The 19,957-nt window shown below is 35.7% G+C and overlaps 1 protein-coding gene across 1 annotated transcript in view; it reads right to left on the minus strand.

Moving 5' to 3' along the window:
- Window positions 1–19,957, minus strand: part of C17H8orf34 (chromosome 17 C8orf34 homolog) — a 115,138-nt gene that overhangs the window by 39,576 nt on the left and 55,605 nt on the right. Inside the window, 1 exon segment of the mRNA XM_028167192.2 lies at window positions 6,764–6,892. Within this exon segment, the coding sequence (XP_028022993.2) occupies window positions 6,764–6,892 (129 nt within the window).

Below are 19,957 nucleotides of genomic sequence, written 5' to 3' on the forward strand. Positions count from 1 at the left end.
TCTGTGAATTTTCTTCCTTCTTTTTACACACATGCTTTTCTGCCAGGAACCTCCCACTTCATGACACATCTTCACTCTCCTTTTACCTTAGCTTTACCTTTTTATCCTTATAGACTCTACTCAGATATATTCTTCACCACGTTGGCCCTAAACCTCCTTGTTGAAGGCTCCCACAAGTCTCCTTACAAGGCTTTGAAATTCTGCTTTTCACAACTATCTCTCCTACTGAAAGGTAAACTTGAGGTCTGCATGCAATGAACAAACAATTACCACATCATCTGCTTCCATTTTCACTCAGGCTATTATTCTCTAACTCCTCAGGCTGTTTGTCAGAAAAGACCTTTGGGGGATGTTCAGGATTGCTGAACTAAAAAAAGTCATCTGTTATTTTTTTCTTGGCTGAGTCCAGATGGCTATTATCTGTCACAGAGCATAAACATCTGTCCTCTGTTCTCCCAACAGCTGGGCTTTTTTCCTCGGAAAAGCTCCAGCCAGTGTTTCACATGAACTACAATCTGTAGACCAATGTCTAAATGGACTAAAGATACTCATCCTATCATTGCCTTCCTTCACAGAAAACTGCCAAAAGCAGCAAAAACCTTAGGCTCAGAAAAGCCTTGGGCTCCTACTTGCTTACCTGGCTGTTTAATTTAATAGACAGGCCACAGTTAAAGCCAAAGATCTCAGCAAACAAATCAAATATATAAAAACCAAAACCTATGTAATATGACATCAAAGGCCCACACTTAGAGAAGCAGGCGGTAGATCTGCAGTGAAGAAAGAGTAAGGGAGGGGTCACAGAGAAGACGGACCAGGAAGAAATGGAAGCAGAGGGGGCACTCGCCCAGCGAATTGTGACTGAATTATGCGCAGATCACTGCGCTACATGCTGGAGAGTCCAGGTGCCCCTGGACTCCCCGCAGCTCAGAGTTCAGAGGGCTGTGAAAGCAGATCACAGCGTTTAAGCACGTACAGAGAAAAGCATGGAAGCGCAAAAGGAGGGGTACCAGATCCATTCCACAGGAAGACAGCAGCACTAAATCATCAAGTGGCATTTGAGCTGAGGCTAAAGAGAGGAGCAGAAATTAGCTTGGGGCAAGTGGGGGTGTGATTCCAGGGTACAGACACAGCGTAAGCAAATACATGAAATGGGGAAACATCAGTGAGTGTGAAAAACTTCCCTGTTACTGGTGCGCAAGTGGCCTGATGATGAGTCATGAGAAGTGCTACTGGACACATGACTAAGCGTCAGAGCATGGAGCACCTTCTATGAGGTTTTAAGGAGCCCTTGAATGTCTGCAACAAGTGGTGTCAGGTCTTCACTCTAGATCCATCCCACTGACTGCAGTGAGGGCTGTTTGGAGATACAGAGAAACAAGAGTGTGGACAGGAATGGTTATTCATGCTTCAAACTATTTCCGTATTTCTCCTGGGCTCACAAGCTAGACTACATTCCCCAGCCTCCCTTGCCGTCAGTTGTAGAATGTGGGTGATGTAACATGAGCACTTCCACCTCTAGGCATTAGAAACCACCCCCATAATCCTCTATTGTCTCCTTCTGCTTTCAGGACCCTTGGATCAGGTGCTAAAGATAGTAGAATAACAGGATAGAACTGTCTGCAACCCTGGAACACCATATGGAGTGACTAAATACTTATACTGTATTAAGCCACAGAGATTTTGGCCATAAGACTCGCCTAACTTAAGGTCATGGTAATCCCTCCAGCCACAAGCTCAATATGAGCAGGGACTGCACCTGTTTTTTCTGTCATGGGGCAGGAATGAAATGAAACAAAATGGCACATGTTAAATGGATAAACCAATGGTCTGGTCAGTGGTGCTGAGCGTGAATTAGAGGGTGCTAATGTGGCAGAGAAGAAAATCATACCCAAGATAGAGGGAAAATAGCAACACTTGGAAATTAATTATTAACAGCTAGGGAGAAAGACGAGTCTAGAAGGGCTCCACAGCCTGGCTGAACCAGTAACTGATGATGCCAACAGCTGAGACAAAGCATGAAGAAAGGTCACAGTGAAGAAGGAGGTATGATCTACTTAGATATATTGAATCTAGCATGGCAGTGGGATATCCACCAGCTTGTATAAAAGCATACACAGTCTGGATGGGGAATACACTTATCTGAGTTAGCTGTGTAGGGGTGATAATTAAATCTATGAGGGAGGATAAGGCTGGACACAGCATTTGAAAGAACAGAGGCAGAGAATGAACTGTGGGAACAGCATTCATAGTGGCAGGAAAGAAAGAGAAGTGTCAGAATGAAACCTACAAGATATGATGTGGAGAGCATCCAAAGACGATCAAATGAGGGCCAAGTCCCAGAAACTCAAAGATCGGAGAGTTTGAAGGCAGACAAAGTAATCAACAGTGTTAAAACTACCAGAGCAATTTTGTAAGATGAGCGAGAGTGTTCATTCAGTTTGACAATTTGGATTCAATTGGTGACCATAGTGAGAAAGGTCTCAGTAGAATGACGGGTGCAATTATGTAACTACACAGAGGCGTGAGAGGAAGATGAGCTGGTGGAGACCATGCGTGTTAACTATTCTTTTTGAAAATTTGGATGAAAGAGGAAGAAGGAATTCTGTTGTACCTCTGTCTGAGGAAACTCAACCTCAAGAGAAGGGCTTTTGTGTGTGTTTGTTTTAACATTAGGTAGAGCTCTGGTGTTCAATATGGGAGCCACGCATATGGCTAAAGAACATTTGAAACATGGCTCGTCCATGCTGAGGTGTGCTGTGGAATAAAATTCACACCAGATTTTTGAAGCCTCAGTATGAAAGGAAAAGAACATAAAATGCCTCAATAATAATTTTTATATGGAATACAAATTAAACTGATAATAATTTAGATATACTGGGTTAATATTTTATTAAAATTAATTTTAATTTCTTTTTCCTTTTTTGAAATGTTCCTATTTGAACATATAAAATCACACATATTGGCTCATATTACATTTCTGTTGGGCAGCACTCAGCTGAAGCATGTTATAGGCTGTTAGGGATAAACAGTAATAACACTAATAGTATCTGTGGCAGGCAGAATTCTAGGATGGCTCCCAAGATACATACCTGTGCAGTCCTTTCCCTTTGAGTCTGCATGGTGGGACCACTGAAGATGAAAGGGTATCACTCTCTTGATTTGGTTACTAAACAGCTGACTAAGTAAATCAGAAGGAAGATTATCCTGGTGGCCCTGACCTAATCAGATGAGCCCTTTAAAACAAGGCAAAGCTTCAGAGAGATGCTCCCCAGTGGCTTCTAAGAAGAAATAGTGCATTGTTGTTTTGAGAGGAGGAGGCCACAAGGCAAGGACCTGAGAATGGTCTAAGAACAACCCCTGGCCAACAGCCAGTGAGAAAACAGGGATCGTAGTGCTGCAAGAGCAAGCACTGAATTTGACCAACAACAAGAATGAGCTTAGAAGACCCCAAGCCCAGGAGAGATCACAGCCCCAGCCGGTACCTTAATTTCAGCCTGCCCAGACCCTGAGCAGAGGACCCAGCTGACCCGCACCCATCCTCCTAAGGCACAGAAATCGTAAAATAATAAATCTGTACTCTTTAAAGCTGCTAAGTTTGTGGTAATTTGTTACACAGTAATAGAAACTGAATATTATATCTAACATTGAATTAGCAATTATTTCATACCAGGTACCATATCAAGCACTTTAGATACAACATCTCATGTGATAGTCACAAAACCTTCAGAAATAGTACCATGATTATTGCAATTTTACAGTAAAGGTGACAGAAACACAGAGAGGTTAAGAAAGATTCCCAAGGTCACAAAACTAATAACTGGCATTATTCCAAGCCACTGAAGTTATTCTAACACGTATACCTTGAGGACAGAATCACAGCACGAGGAGTGTCACAGTTCATGACTGACTTTAAGATAAAGCATTACATCGAGAGGTTTGCAAAAAGCCAGAAAGACAGCATGGTACAGTCTGCATAAGCTGACAGCTGTAGAGATGAGATAATTCTACCATTTTGAGGGATATAAATGATTTTTTGCTGTCAATCTCAACTAAATAACAAATACTTTAAAAGTATGTAACATCTTTAGAAAGTAAAACTAAGATAAAGCAAAGACCAACCCTGCCAGAGAGAATTCTATCAGAGACCGTATGAAAATTAGGAGATCACTAAAAACTTTCAACCTTTCCTGTGACACAGGAGAAAAAGGTCCACAATAACAAGACAATGAACATTCCTTTTGACTATAACTGGAGAAAAGAGTCCATTCCCTAAGTCTTCCTAGTAAATAAAACAATAGTTAATAAAGTTACCATTAGATTAGAGAAAGACTTACCAAGCCACAGCCATTATAAGAGTCAAACAAGATCAAACAAGAATGAACGACATCCTCCTTCAGGAAGATGGAAGAACAATTTGAGATTAAATAGCTCAATTCTGGGCAGCGAGATCAGTACATAAACATAGTAAATGATAAGGCTGAATTTCTACTCATTTACAATCACCACCTCAGGTGAACTGATAACTGAGTAGTTAGATACATGCTGGGCCTAAGACAAGACGTTAATATTAAATCTCAGCGAAAATCACAGAAACTCAAGTCATCCAAGAAAGTAGCATCTTGTTCCAAAAGAGACTCAAAAAACTTATACAGAGAAATGAGCGACCCCTCCCTGTGTGACCAACTGCTCTCTTATGCCACATAAACACCACCACTACTGCCACAAAAAACAGAGCCCCCTTAAAACAATCAATGAAGCGAAAAACAACTCTCCATCATATACATCATACAGACGCTGAATGTTACACTGTATTCTGGCCAAGCTACGGACTCACCCAACAACTTCTCTGGCCCTGACCCTGTCCCAAGAGTAATGTCCCAAACCTGCATCTCTTCTACTCTCCTGATCAACCGCTACCCCAGCCATTTTATTTCTCCAGACTTCCCTGCCTGAGTCAAATGAGCCCCTGTCAGAGCTCCCACTCGCTTCTGCTCAGACGACTCAGTTGCGAGCCCCCATCTAAGGCTATTCCCAGGTTTTCCTGGGACAGACCGCAGCGTGAACCTTGACACGTCTGCTACAGATCTGGGCAAGTGCATCAGACTCCTTTATTTAAAAGTTTTAGTTAGTGGTCAAATGCTTTCTTACAAATTAACAATGATATAACAAGTGTTTAAAAGGTAGATGTCATGTTTTAAAGGACAAAAATTGACTAATACTATAAGTGAAGATGTGTAATAATTGGGCATTTTCTTCAATCTTTTTTTAAACTCACGTTTATAGATAAATTGAGAGTCTATAAAAAGCCACAGACTCTGACCAAAGGGGTAAGACATACATACATATACACACATAAAGCCTTTGACATATTGGTAGGTAAGGTTCTTTTCATGAACGTAATAATTAGCTGAAAACTCACTTTATCATTATTTGCTCCAATAGTAAATCTAGACAAAAGCAGGATTTTCTTGAATCCCAACCAAAGAGTTTCTACTAATGGCAAAATTACGAGACCCTATCATAAGTCAAGTTAACTTCTAAGACAGGTTCACTGCACAAAAGTCTAATAAAAAAAGCTCTAGTGAATTATAAATTAAGAAGTATGAAAAAACTAAATCTCTCTCTATATATAAAATTGTAATACAATAAAATATAGTATATAAATATATAATTACAGTATAATACAATATATAAACACACACACACACACACACACACACACATATATATAAACTTTTCCCAAAATATACCAAGGGAAATTTCTAACTTTAAAAAATATCATGAAACTAGTAACATTATGCTATTTTAAAAAACATACTGATCCTCAAATATAATCTACTAGAATTTGCTAATGTTCTATTTTCCATTTAAGAATCTTTAATATTCCATAATACCAGAAGAAAATTTTAGTGAGGCTATAGCATTAATATGCATCTAAAGGTACCTAATTTTTAAGATTGAGAACTACTTTAGAACCAGAGAAAGACAGAAATACCTTGAACTCACTACTAAAACCATAAAGTACATATGTACTTCTACATACATAGAATGCATTTATCAAATCAAACTATTTGTTTGTCTACTCTCACAACAATAACATTCAAAAGTTTTTACTTGAAACATATCATTTCAAACCTTCTCACCTATCAGAAGAGGGACACAGAATCATGTCTTCCTGATCTGGAGATGAGAGAACCAAGGCTCGTACAGGTTTAATGATTTACGTAATGTTATTCACCTCATAGGTGGCAGAGCAAAACTTCTGACCCAGGCCCTAGGATTACAGATCATTGCTTTTACAAAAAGGTATGTTGCTAGGTTCTGAGAGGATTCTAAGAAGAATCTGGTCCAGTCAATATCCTTAAGAAGTTTAGAGACATCAGAAGGTCATGGAAGAAACAGGTACATGCATTAACTGGGATGACACAGAACAACAGGGTTCAAAAGAGAAGAATTAGTAAGGTACCATTAGGTGTACAGCTCACCTGGGTAACGAACAAAGACCTTGTAGAGAGACTGGAATCAAACAGCCATTGTGGGGAGGGGGTCTATAGCCCCTCCTACTCTATATAAACTAGTCTTCCCACGAATCCCTGGAACATGCAAGATCAGTCCTCGTTTCCCATCTCACGCTCTTAGAAGTCCTCAACCTCCCATGGAATTATAATGAGGATGTTGGAAATATGTTACTGGTAATACTAACGAATGTTTCTACTTTAATATTGGTTAGGAATTCCAATTATAATGAAGTAAATGAACTTACTTCGAGAGAGATTCTCAAGGGCTTTTCCCAGTTTCTTGCTCTCTTGAAGGATGTGGTTCAATTCATCAAAATCACGGCTTTCTGGTTTAGTCCTCCAATTCCACTTAGGATGATCTACTGACCTTGGCACTATGTTTAAAAAAAATGATTACTTCATAAGCATGCTACATAATGATAAAAACTTACTATTCATCATTATGTGAAAGACTGTATCAAGATCAGTGTACAGAATAAAAATGTTTGGAAATGGTTTTCTTGTGAGCAAACAGAGGGGAAGTTATGAAGCTGGGTTTTAAGAAGTGTTTTAACTGAACAAGTAAGGAAGTGTGACAGTGTTTATAGAACAAAGAAAATTCAGGTGCTGATTTAAAACTAATAATTTGTATAAATCAGGGAAAAACACAAGCAAAGTATATTTTCTATTATGTTTTAGCAGCTTAAAAAATAATTGCTACCTTCTTCATGAGCAATTAGTTAAATGTTTTTAAGACATTATTGCTGTCTTCTGATAAAACAAAGAAGACTGAATACTTATATTTACCTTCATTTTCCCTCAAATTCCCACTAAAATTACATTATGGCATTTTTCTTTTATCAAAGAATTGGTTGAATAAAGAGGGAAGACATCATTAGGCAAGAAATAGCTACACATTTTTTTTTTGGAAGATGCAAAATGAACTGAGTGGTAACTGGATTTAGCAAGGTAGAGAATACTGAAACCTAGTCCCTGAAGAGAGAGATGCCCCAAAAAAGTGGACATTTCATACCATTTAAACATGAAAGCATCAATCAAGGAGGACCAATACCAAAATAATAAGGATGTAAAAACATAATTGCCTTTCAGATTGGAAGGATCCATAAAATGTCCACAGCATAATGTAAGGCATATTATCACAAAATTTTACAACAGTGGTAATAAAGAGAACATCTTTAAAAGCTTTCAGGGACAAAAATAGCAAATCAAATTGTCATCTGACTTCTCAATAGCAATGCTTGGCCCCAGAAGACACAGGAGAAATTCCTTCAAAATTCCAACTGAAGATCACTTCTAACTTAGAATTTTATATCCAATGAAAGAATCAATCAAGATACTTGTAAGGACTCAGAAATGTATCTGGCAAGCACTCTTTTTCAGAAAGCTCCTAATGGAGGTGCTCCACCAAAATAAATAAGTGAACCCAAAACTGGAAAGACTTGAGATTCAGGAAACAGATAATCCTCCATAAGAAAAAGGAAAAGGTAAGCCCTGGGATGACAGTAAAGGACGGTCTCAGCAGAGAGCTAAGAAAAAGTCTGGAAACTAAGGAGTAAAGACTGGAGCAAGAGGACAAAGGGCTACAGGAGAGAAGTCTCTAAAACCTCTTAAATGAAATAAAGTATAAAATATAAACTAAGACAGAAGTACACGATGTATTTAAGCATATTGAGAGTGTTTAATATATACTTTAAGGCAGGGTTTGGTGAAGCATTAGTGATGGGTACAGAGAAAGCAAAGCAAACAGAAAAACAAGCCAATTATTAATTCTAGAAACAAATTAACAGTTGGCTACTTTATGGCTCTACTGTGAAAAAGGTTAATTAACATAATCATGAAAAAGTCAATGCAAAGTATACATTAACCAACATCTGAAATAGCTGCCTGCCTGTACTATGAGAATGTGATGGGCCCTGGGTATAAAGCACAATGTCTTAGAAGGAGGTCAAGAGATAATGCCTCAAATTTAAAAACTGAAAGAGAACTATACAAGTATCTTGTATATTTAGATATGTAGATCTGTGTACCAAAAGAAACATCTAAGAGTTAAAAGTGGTTCCACATTAAAAGCAGAACAGGAGAAAAAGAAGGACACCATTGCCTTGTGGTACTAATTTGCTTTTTAAACCATATATATTTTTGTTTTGATAAAAATAAACTAATTTTTAAAAGTTTATATGGTAAGGCTATAAGAAAGACAGTCTCAACCTACTGAAAATTTTTTTCTGCTACCTTTTTAAAAGTAATTCAGAAATATTTATTATAATAAAACATATACTGATCCTCTGACTCAGCAATCTTATTCTGTCTGGTAAATTATCATAAGTAAATGAAAACACTCATACTTATGTATATATGTACAAGGTTGTTTATTTTATCGGAAAGTGCACGATATTTGTTTATTTCACCAAAAAGTTTGTGGTGGCAAAACTCTGGAAATAATGTAACTGTACTTCAACAGGGGAATAAATAAATTATGGCATATTCACACTATGGTACAGGTATGCACTTATGGAAAAGTATAACACAGATCTGAATTTATTTGCATGGAGATATGTCCATAATACATTTTAAAATAATAGAAACAAGTTGCTTAAGAATGTGTACTGTACAGTTTAAAGCCAGTTTTATAAAGCAATTCAACTCACACATTTTATGTTAGTTTATACAAAGAAAAGGATGTAAAAGGATGCAAACTATTTCAAAGGAAGTGAAAAGATACAAACTATTTCCAAGGGAGTAGACTTTAAGCTGGCTAAAGGGAGAGAGACTATCTTTCCACATGTCTCTACTTTTTTCATTGTCAAAATAAGTAAATATTACTTCTATAATTTAAATAAATCTAAACTAAAAACATGCAGCTGCTTCCTCCGTGTTTCTTTGTTTAAGGGACCCTGGGAAGGAGATGTCAGCTAACATCAACACACCAGTGTTCAAGTGTGGACAGTGGAAGCAGTGATTGTGATCAATGGTTTTCGAAAACACTTCTAGGCATATTGCTATTACGCCACAGGTCATTCCCCAGGAGTTCCCGGGGGGACAAGCCCAGGCACAGGGAAGAGAAACTCAGAAGAGGACACAGAGAAAACTGTATTTGAACCAGATCCTTCAAAACATTTACTGGCACTTTTGTTAACCTTTTTTGAATAATTTCTCTAATCTGCATCATTACATTATCTAATTTTCCCAGAAATTACCATATCCTATTAAGATCTCATCAATTGAAAAAAATAAGAACATAGGTTTTTAAAAAAAAATCAGTCCCAATCAACCTCCCCAGATAATCATGTGACATGCCCCGCTGCCCACCCTAGCAGCCTTTGCAGAACTCCACCTGAATGTATCCACGTGGGCAAGCCCAGGTGAGACCAGCAGAACTGCCCAGCCCATTCACTGAACCATGAGAAATTATAAATTGTTGTTTTAAGCTACTGAGTTTAGGGGAGGTCATATGCAGCACTACAGAGAAATGAAATGACACCCAAGCTCTTTTCCTCAGCAACTTTTGAGAGAAACTAAGACAAATTTATTTTTATATTTTTGTAGCTTGTGACAATTTGCTACACATGTGATACCCAATTTATCATAGGATCCAAATCTAGGACAAGGAAGGCCACAGTATAATCATGGTCTAATCAACTACACTGGATAATTTCAAAAGATGTTTCGGTAAATAATGGAAGGTGATTTGGGAAGTCATCAGCCCAGTATACAGTCTCCAGATGAGAATCTCTAAAGGTTTCTGATGGATCAAAAACATTGAGGGACTTCCCTGGCGGTCCAGTGGGTAAGACTCTATGCTCCCAGTGCAGGGGGCCCGGGCTCGAGCCCTGGTCGAGGAACTAGATCCCACATGCATGCCGCAACTAAGAAGTTTGCACGCCGCAGCGAAGATCCCGCATGCCACAACTAAGACCCAGCGCAGCCAAAATAAATATAAATAAATAAATAAATAAATATTAAACAAAACGAACAACCTTGCTTAGGTCATACTTAGTATTAAAACTCAGGGCTACAGTTTAAATACATTTTCTAAAAAATATCCTCAGGAGACATGGAAAACAGCAGAACAATAGAAACAACATAATATGACCCATATGAGGTGAAAGAATCTGAGATTAGGGACAACCTATAACATCACTGAGACAAAACTCACCCCCAAAGCAGGAGCCCACCCACAGCACCGTGTAGATGGGCATGCTCCGTTCATTTATAAAGAGGTCACTACTTCACAAAACAGCCGATTGTATATTGAACAGGGCCTATTTTGAACAATTCTTTATTATATTAATCAAATTCTGACTCACTGATACCTCTACCAATAATTTCCATCTGTGGGTTAAATAATAAATTTACCATTTCCTCCAAATGACTTTTGAGGTACTATCTATCTATTTCTTTGGAATCAAAATAATTTCAATTATTTAGATCTTTCAACTCTGTTTTCTAAAATTTAATAAATGCTAATATTCTTTCCTGAAAGTTTCTCCTATACTTTCATTTAAATATGCCAGGAGGTTTCCCAGTACTATAGATATACCTAAAATTGATAACAGTGAATTTATTACTTCATGTCTCCTGCCTTCTGCATTTCCATATTATGATTTTTCAGACATTGTTTTGCCATCTTCATTCTCTCGTATCTATGTTAACTTGTGTTTTCTATACACATGCACGGTCTTTTCATTTCTTTCCTAAAATTTTAGCAAATATACAGCTATTCCTCTTTGTATATGCTGTGCTAAATGCAACATTAAAAAATAAATGAGAAATCCTCCCCCGAATACAAAAGCATAAATAAAATTACTGAGGACTGGTTTTAGTTTTTGGTTTTAACTGGAGCTAACGTACTTACCTCAATTTTCTCATCGGGATCACAAATTTGAAATAGCTATAAAAGAATCAGTGCACACTATCATGCACAAGGGATTGACAGACAAATGCTCTGCTGGTTCTTCCTGCCAAGACCCTACTCATCATCCTCAACCACTCCACCAGAACCACCACTCCACCAGGTAAACAGCAGAAATGCTTGAACCACAAAGGAAAAAACTTCATCGAACCCTATTTGTCATTATTTTTCCTCTATGACAAATCAAAATTGAAAATTAAAAACATAATATTATCTTGCAGATCTTTGTACCTATACCAGCTTGCACTGAGTAAGGTGCTTTTTTGTTATCTGAAAATGCACAGCTTCTAAACTGTTATCTCATGAGACTAGGACACATTTTAGCACTAATTAATCCTTAAATTCTCATTTACTCATTTATTCACTCATTTGTATATAGCACAAAGCACTGTCCTAGGTTCTGGGAGTAAACCAGTGGGAATAAATGTAACAAAATTCCCTGCCCTCATGGGGATGACATTCTGCAGGAGCTCACAATCTATTGCATAGGCTAACAGGTTATTTTGTTCTTCACTGGCCTAATTAATATATAGTACCTATTTTTAAGTAAGCTTTAGCAACAGAGATGTTTTTAATGAATGTTAATGATATTTACCGCATACGAAAGTTAATGACTTAATATTATTGTCTTTTTTCCTTTTGAGAACAATCACTTAGAAAACTTTTTATATATATTACATAAATGTTTCTGCCAGACAATACTTCAGTTAAGAAAATATCCTTTTATTCTAAAAGTCCTTTTATTTAGTTTTGTTTTAAAGCAAGAAATTGATGTAAAATTTTATCAAATACCATTCAAGTATTATTTGAGATGTCATATGACTTTTCTTATTTTATCAATTTGTATAATGTACCAACATACACCTAAGGGTAGTCCCAAAAAGGAGAAGAAAGAATATTTGAAGAAATAATGATTGAAAGATATTCCATGAAAACAGAAACCAAAGAGAGCAGGGGTGGCTATACTAGTATCAGACAAAACAGACTTTAAGACAAAACTTGTTACAAAACAAAGAATATCATATATTGATAAAAGGGTCAATCAGTCAAGAAGATTTAACAATTATTTAACATATACACACCTAACAACAGAGACCCCAAATACATGAATCAAACACTGACGTAACTGAGGGTATAGAGTTCTACAATAATAGTTGGAGACTCTAATACTTCACTGTCAATAATGGATAGAACAACTAAACAGGTCAATAAGAAAACAGAGTACTTGAACAACACTATAAACCAATTAGATCTAATAGACATATTGAGAAAAATACACAGAATAACAGCCATACATATTCTTCTTCCAAGTGCACACGGCACAATCTCTAGTATAGACCATATGTCAGGCCACAAAATAAGTCTCAATATGTTTTAAAATATTTAAATCATAACAGTATCTTCTCTGGCCACAATGGAATGAATTGGAAAGAAAAAGAAAAAGAAAAACCAGAAAATTCACAAACATGAGAAAATTAAACAACACACTCTTAAACAACCAATGGGTGAAAGAAGAAATCCTAAAGGAAATTAGAAAATATCTTGAGACAAATGAAAATGAAAACACAACATACCAAAATTTATAGGACACAGCAAAAGTGGTGCTCAGATGGGAATTTATAATTGTAAAGCCCACATTAAAAAGCAAGAAACATCTTCTACCAATAACTGATCTTTATACCTTAAAGAGGTAGAAAAAGAAAAGCAAACTAAACTCAACCTAGCAGAAGGAAGTAAATCATAAATATTAGAACAGAGATAAGTGAAGTAGAAGATACAAATGTAATAGAGAAAATCAACAAAACCAAAAGTTGATTCTTAAGAAAGATTTTAAAAATTAACAAACCTTTAGCTAGATTAACTAAGAAAGGGAAAAGACTCAAATTACTAAAATCAGAAATGTAATCAAGTCTGTAATCTACAAACTTTACAAAAATGTTTCTAAAAGGGATTATAAGAGAATATTATGAATGCCAATAAACTGGACAACCTAGATGAAATGGAAAAATTCCTAGAAACAAACTACCTAAAGCTACTCAAGAATAAACAAAAGATTTATAATAAGTAAAGAGACAGAATCAATGATCAACATCCTCACAACAAAGTCAAGCACAGGACAAGGTGGCTTCATTGGCGAATTCTACCAAACATTTAAAGAAGAACTGACACCAATTCTTCTCAAACACTTCCAAAAAAACAGAAAACGAGGGAATACATCTAAACTCATTCTATAAAGCCAGCATTGCCCTGACACAAAAGACAAAGATATGACAAGAAAACTACATACCAATATCTCTTCTGAATACAGATGAAAAAATCCTCAACAAAATAGTAGCAAATCAAATTCAGCAGCATATTAAAAGGATTATGGAAACACGAAAGACATGAATAGCCAAAGCAATCCTGAGGAAGAAAATGGAGCTAGAGGAATCAGGCTCCAGGACTTCAGACTATACTACAAAGCTACAGTAATCAACACAGTATGGTATTGGCACAGAAACAGAAATATAGATCAATGCAACAGGATAGAAAGCCCAGAAATAAACCCACACACCTATGGTCAATTAATCTACAACAAAGGAGGCAAGAACATACAGTGGAGAAAGACAGTCTCTTTAATAAGTGTGCTGGGAAAACTGGAAAGCTACATGTAAATGAATGAAATTAGAATATTCTCTAAAACACAAATAAACTCAAAATGGATTAAAGACCTAAATGTGAGGCTGGATACTATAAACTCTTAGAGGAAAACATAGGAAGAACACTCTTTGACATAAATCACAGCAATATCTTTTTGGATCCACCTCCTAGAGTAATGAAAATAAAAACAAAAATAAACAAATGGGACCTAATTCAACTTAAAAGCTTTTGCACAGCAAAGGAAACCATAAAGAAAACAAAAAGACAACCCACAGAATGGGAAAATATATTTGCAAACGGAGCTACCGACAAGGGATTTATCTCCAAAATATACAAACAGCTCATGCAGTTCAACATCAAAAAAACAAACAACCCAATTAAAAAATGGGCAGAAGATCTAAATAAACATTTTACCAAAGAAGACATACAGGTGGCCAAAAAGCCCATGAAAAGATGCTCAACATCACTAATTATTAGAGAAATGCAAATCAAAACTACAATGAGGTATCACCTCACGCTGGTCAGAATGGCCATCAACAAAAAGTCTACAAACAGTAAATGCTGGAGAGGGTGTAGAGAAAAGGGAACCCTCCTACGCTGTTGGTGGGAATGTAAATTGGTACAACCACTATGGAGAACAGTATGGATGTTCCTTAAAAAACTAAAAATAGAGCTACCATATGATCCAGCATTCCCACTCCTGGGCATATATCCACAGAAAACCATAATTCAAAAAGATACATGTACCCCAATGTTCATGGCAGCACTATTTACAATAGCCAAGACATGGAAGCAACCTAAGTGTCCATCGACAGAGAAAAGGATAAAGAAGATGTGGTACATACATACAATGGAATATTACTCAGCCATTAAAAAGAATAAAATAATGCCATTTGCAGCAACATGGATGGACCTAGAGATGATCATACTAAATAGAGTAAGTCAGACAGAGAAAGACAAATATCATACGATATCACTTATATGTGGACTCTAAAAAGATGATACAAATGAACTATTTACAAAACAGAAACAGAGTCACAGACTTGGAAAACAAACTTATGGTTACCAAAGGGGAAAGGTGAGGGGAGGGATAATTAGGAGTTTGGGATTAACATATACACACTACTATATATAAAATAGATAATCAACAAGGACCTACTGTATAGCACAGGGAACTCTACTCAATATTCTGTAATAACCTATACGGGAAAAGAATCTGAAAAAGAATGGACACATGTATATATATAACTGAATCACTTTGCTGGACACCTGAAACTAACACAACACTGTAAATCAACTATACCCTATATAAAATAAAAATCAAATTTAAAAAAGTATTTATAAGCTGTTCCCATGCAATAAAAACTAAAACTAATAAGTGAACTCATAAAAAAAAAGGATTAAACACCATGACCAAGTGGGATTTATCCATGAACGCAAAAGTTATTTAACATAAGAAAATAATCGGTGTAATAATTATGTTAATATAATCAATTTTAAAATGCATGATTATTTTGATTGATGGAGAAAAAGGCTTCTGACAAAATTCAACATTCTGTCATAATAAAAGCTCCCAATAAACTAGGAGTAGAAGGGAACGTCTTCAATATAATAGAAGACATTTATGAAAAACTCACAGCTAACACCACGTAGATCAGTAAAATAATAAAATTTTCGCCTTAAGATGAGGAACAAGAAAGGATGCCTGTTTTCATCACTTCTATTCAATACTATTAAAATTTCTATCCAGACCAAGTAGGCAAGAAAAAGAAATAAACAGCATTCAAATTGGAAAAGGAAAAGGAGAACTATCTCTACTTGCAGACAGCATGAACTTATATGTAGAACAGCCTAAAGAATCCACAAAAACATGGTTGCAGCTAATAACAAGCTCAGCAAAGTTGCAGGATATAAGATCAATACTTGAAAATCAGTTGTATTTCTAAACACTACCAATGAACAATTGGAAAAAGAAAATAAGAAACAATTCCGTTTACAATAGCATACAAAAGAATAAAATACTTAGGTATAAACTTAACCAAGAAGGTGCTAGTCTAGTACACTGAAAAGTACAAAACACTGTTCAAAGAAATTAAAGAAGACAAATAAATGTAAAGGCATCCCATGTTCATGAATTGGAATCCTTAACAATGTTGAGATCACAATAATCCCCAAATGATCTATTAACAGAATGTATTTCCTATTAAAATCTCGATGACCTTTTTCAGCAGAAATGGAAAAGCTGATCCTAAAAATCATATGGAATTGCAAAGGACCCTGGATAGCCTAGATAATGTTGAGAAAGAAAAACAAAGGTCAAGTACTCACACTTCCCAATTTTAAAACTCATTATAAAGCTTCTGTAATAAAAATAGTGTGGTACTTATATAAGGATAGGCATATAGAATAGTGAAATAGAACTGAGAGTCTAGAAATAAATACATTCATTGTCAACTGCTTTTCGACAAGGGTGCCAAGACCATCATTTAATGAGTAAAAAATAGTATTTTCAACAAATGACGCTGTTCAACAAATGGACAACTCAATATCCACATATAAAAGAATGAATTTAGACCCCTACCTTACATCATAAACAGAAACTAACTCAAAATGAATCAAAGACCTAAATTTAAGAACTAAAACTATGAAACTCTTAGAAGAAAACATAGGGGTAAATCTTTATGGTCTTGGATTAGGCAAGGGTTGACACCAAAAGCACAAGAAAAAAAAAAAGAGAGAGAGAGAGAAATAGGTAAATTGGGCTTCATCAAAATTAATAACTTGCATATCAAAGAATACTATCAAGAAAGTGAAAAGACAATCTACAGAATGAGAGAAAATATCTGTAAATCATATATCTGATAAGGGTGTAGGATTAGAATATATAAAGAACTCTTGAAACTCAAGGAAAAAAAGAGTAACAACTTACTTTAAAAAATGAACCAAGGACCTGAATAGATATTTCTCCAAAGAAGATATACATATGGCCAAGAAGAACATGAAAGGATGCTCAACATCATTAGTTATCACAGAAATGCAAATCAAAACAACAATGAGATACCACTTCACACCCATTTGGATGGTATAATATTTTTGTTATAAATAGAAAAAAACAAATGTTGGTGAGAATGTGAGGAAACTGAAAACCTCTTACATTGCTGGTGGGAATGTAAAATAGTACAGCCTTCATAAAAAACAACTGGCAGTTCTCCCAAAAGTTTAAACATACGACATGACCCAGCAATTCTACTTCAAGGTATATACTCAAAATAATGGATAATGAGTGTTCAAACAGTTACTTGAGCATGAATGTTTACAGCAGCACAATTCATGATAGCAAAATGTAGAAACAACCAAAATATCCTACAACAGATGGATGGATAAACAAAATGTGGTATATCTATACAATGGAATGTTATTCAGCCAGAAAAAAGGAATGAAGTTCTGATACCTGCTGCAATGGGAATGAACTGTGAAAACATGAATATTATGCTGGGTAAAATAAGCCAAACACAGAAAGCTCACACATTATATGATTCCATTAATATGAAATAACCAAAATAGGTAAATTCACAGAAACAGAAAGCAAGTTCCCAGGGGCTGGTGGGAGGTAGAAATGTTGAGTGACTGTTTATTTGTTACAGAGTTTCCTTTTCTGATGATGAAATGTTTTGGAACTAGAAAGAGGTTACGGTAGCACAGTATTTTGAATGTACTAAATGCCACTGAATTGTACATTTTAAAATGGTTAATTTTTGTTATGCTAATTTAACCTAAAAAAAAGCATTTTAGAGTGATTTGTTATGAAGCCATGGTAACTAGAACATCTCTAAAACTTTTTTGCCTCTCCAAGGTCACAAAGTTATATTTGTATGTTTTATTTTAGAAGTTTCATTGTTTTTGTTTCCATCTTTAAGTCTATGACCCATCTCAGTTTGATTTTCAGTATGAATTAAGGTAGGGATCAACTTGTGTGTATTTTCCATATGAATGTCCAATGTTGAAGGGATTTTTCTTTTCCTACTGTATTGCTTAGATGTTCTTGTGGAAAATCATTTGACCGCATACGTAGGTCTATTTTTAGACTCTTTATTAAATTTAATTGATCTATTTGTCCATCCTTTCACCAAAATCACACTGTCTTGATAACTGTAGTTTTGTAAGACTTGAAGTCAGGTAGGGTAAATTCTCCAAACTACTTCATGTTTTTCAAGATTGCTTTAGATAATCATGGTTCTTTCCCTTTCCAAATCAATTTAAAATAATACTGTCAATTTCCAGGGGTCAAATACCTGCTAGATTTTGGATAGGGATTGTACTTATTTCAATAGGAGATTGTTATTTATGTCTCTGTTCCTCTTTTCTTGCCTTTGTTTTGGGAGAATAAATCAAAAAATTTGGGGCATCCTATTTTAATAAATTTATTAACTTTTTATTTATGCCTTTTTGTGCTTCTTTTTAGTGGTGCTTTACATATTACAATATACAGCTTTAACTTACCATGGTCTATGTTCAAAAGATATTCTATTACTTCAGGAATAATTTATGTTTCAACAATATATTTCCAATCAATAACTCTGAATCCTATATACTATATCTGCATACATCATTAAACATTCATGATACTCTGTTATTAATTTCCTTTAAAGAGCTAACAGTCCAATGGAACCAGAGGTTGAGAGCAGGTCACCTGAACAGGAAAAGATATCGGATGCCAGCCCACCAGTAACATTTTGTGGCTGCACAGCATCCCATAAATAGCAAAGGCTCTGCAAAATGAAAGACCTTACAGCATTCTACCCTCAAGGTGATGCAATCCAGGACTCAGCCCTTTAAAATAAGCCCCTAGGGTTATGGATTTATCATTGGGAGAGGGGGAGAGAGACAGACAGAAAGGCATTTCCAAGGATAGAAAGGGAAATGTGAGACTGAGAACTGATTGATTTCATTTTTCATTTATTCCTTTACATTTTTTTCATTGAATACTTATTAATTGAGCCAGGAACTATACTGGACATTACTGGGAATATGGTTGTGAACAACACATTTAAATTTTAAACTTGTATATTTTTTTAAATGTTGGGACCAAATTTTATAAACCAAACTGGTGAAGCGGGATAATTTAGCTACAATCATTAATTTTAAAAGAACATTTGTAGTTTGTAGTACTTCACATAATTCTCACAAGAACTTTGTGGTTGATAAAATACTTTTTATGAGTACCACTATATAAAGAAAGAAACTCAAGGAGTTAATTTCAGTCATTTTCACAAATGAGCCAAATTCAGATTCCAGTTAGCACATAATGATTTTTCAAATTTTTCAAACAAAAGTAAGTGTTTTCTACCTTTTCCTTTTCCTGTTTAAATTAAAATCAAACACCTCACTCTGTAACAACCACAAGAAACTGGTGTGTAAGGACAGCTTTCAAGCTCTCTTGTCTTCCAAGAATAACTGACTTGCTACAAGATCCTAAGCTACATGACATGTTCATGCGTATGTGGTGGTAACAGAGCACTGGAAAAACTTAGTGGCTGGGAAGGCAGTGGGAAAGGAGGAGAGACATTGAGAGAGAAGGGGTACTTCTCATCGTGGGAGAGAATAAATATACAAGCTTCAGTAATAAATGGGTAGGGCTTCAGAGAGATCCTGGGTGAAGGATTTTTTTTTAATTTTGTTAAATGTTTTGAACAGAAATCTTCTTTGCTTTCCCTCTAAAATATTTAATTTTCTTTTATGTCCTTTATTAAATGTAGGGTTGGTATTGCTCTGAACGTGATAAAACACTGCAACTGTTCATGAGAGGCAAGGGACCTGCTCCACGCAGTTTACATTCTTAAAAGAATACTATACTCAAAAGGATCTAAATCGATTACACATGCTTGAG

This window comes from Balaenoptera acutorostrata, chromosome 17, assembly GCF_949987535.1.
Source record: "Balaenoptera acutorostrata chromosome 17, mBalAcu1.1, whole genome shotgun sequence".
NCBI lineage: Eukaryota > Metazoa > Chordata > Mammalia > Artiodactyla > Balaenopteridae > Balaenoptera > Balaenoptera acutorostrata.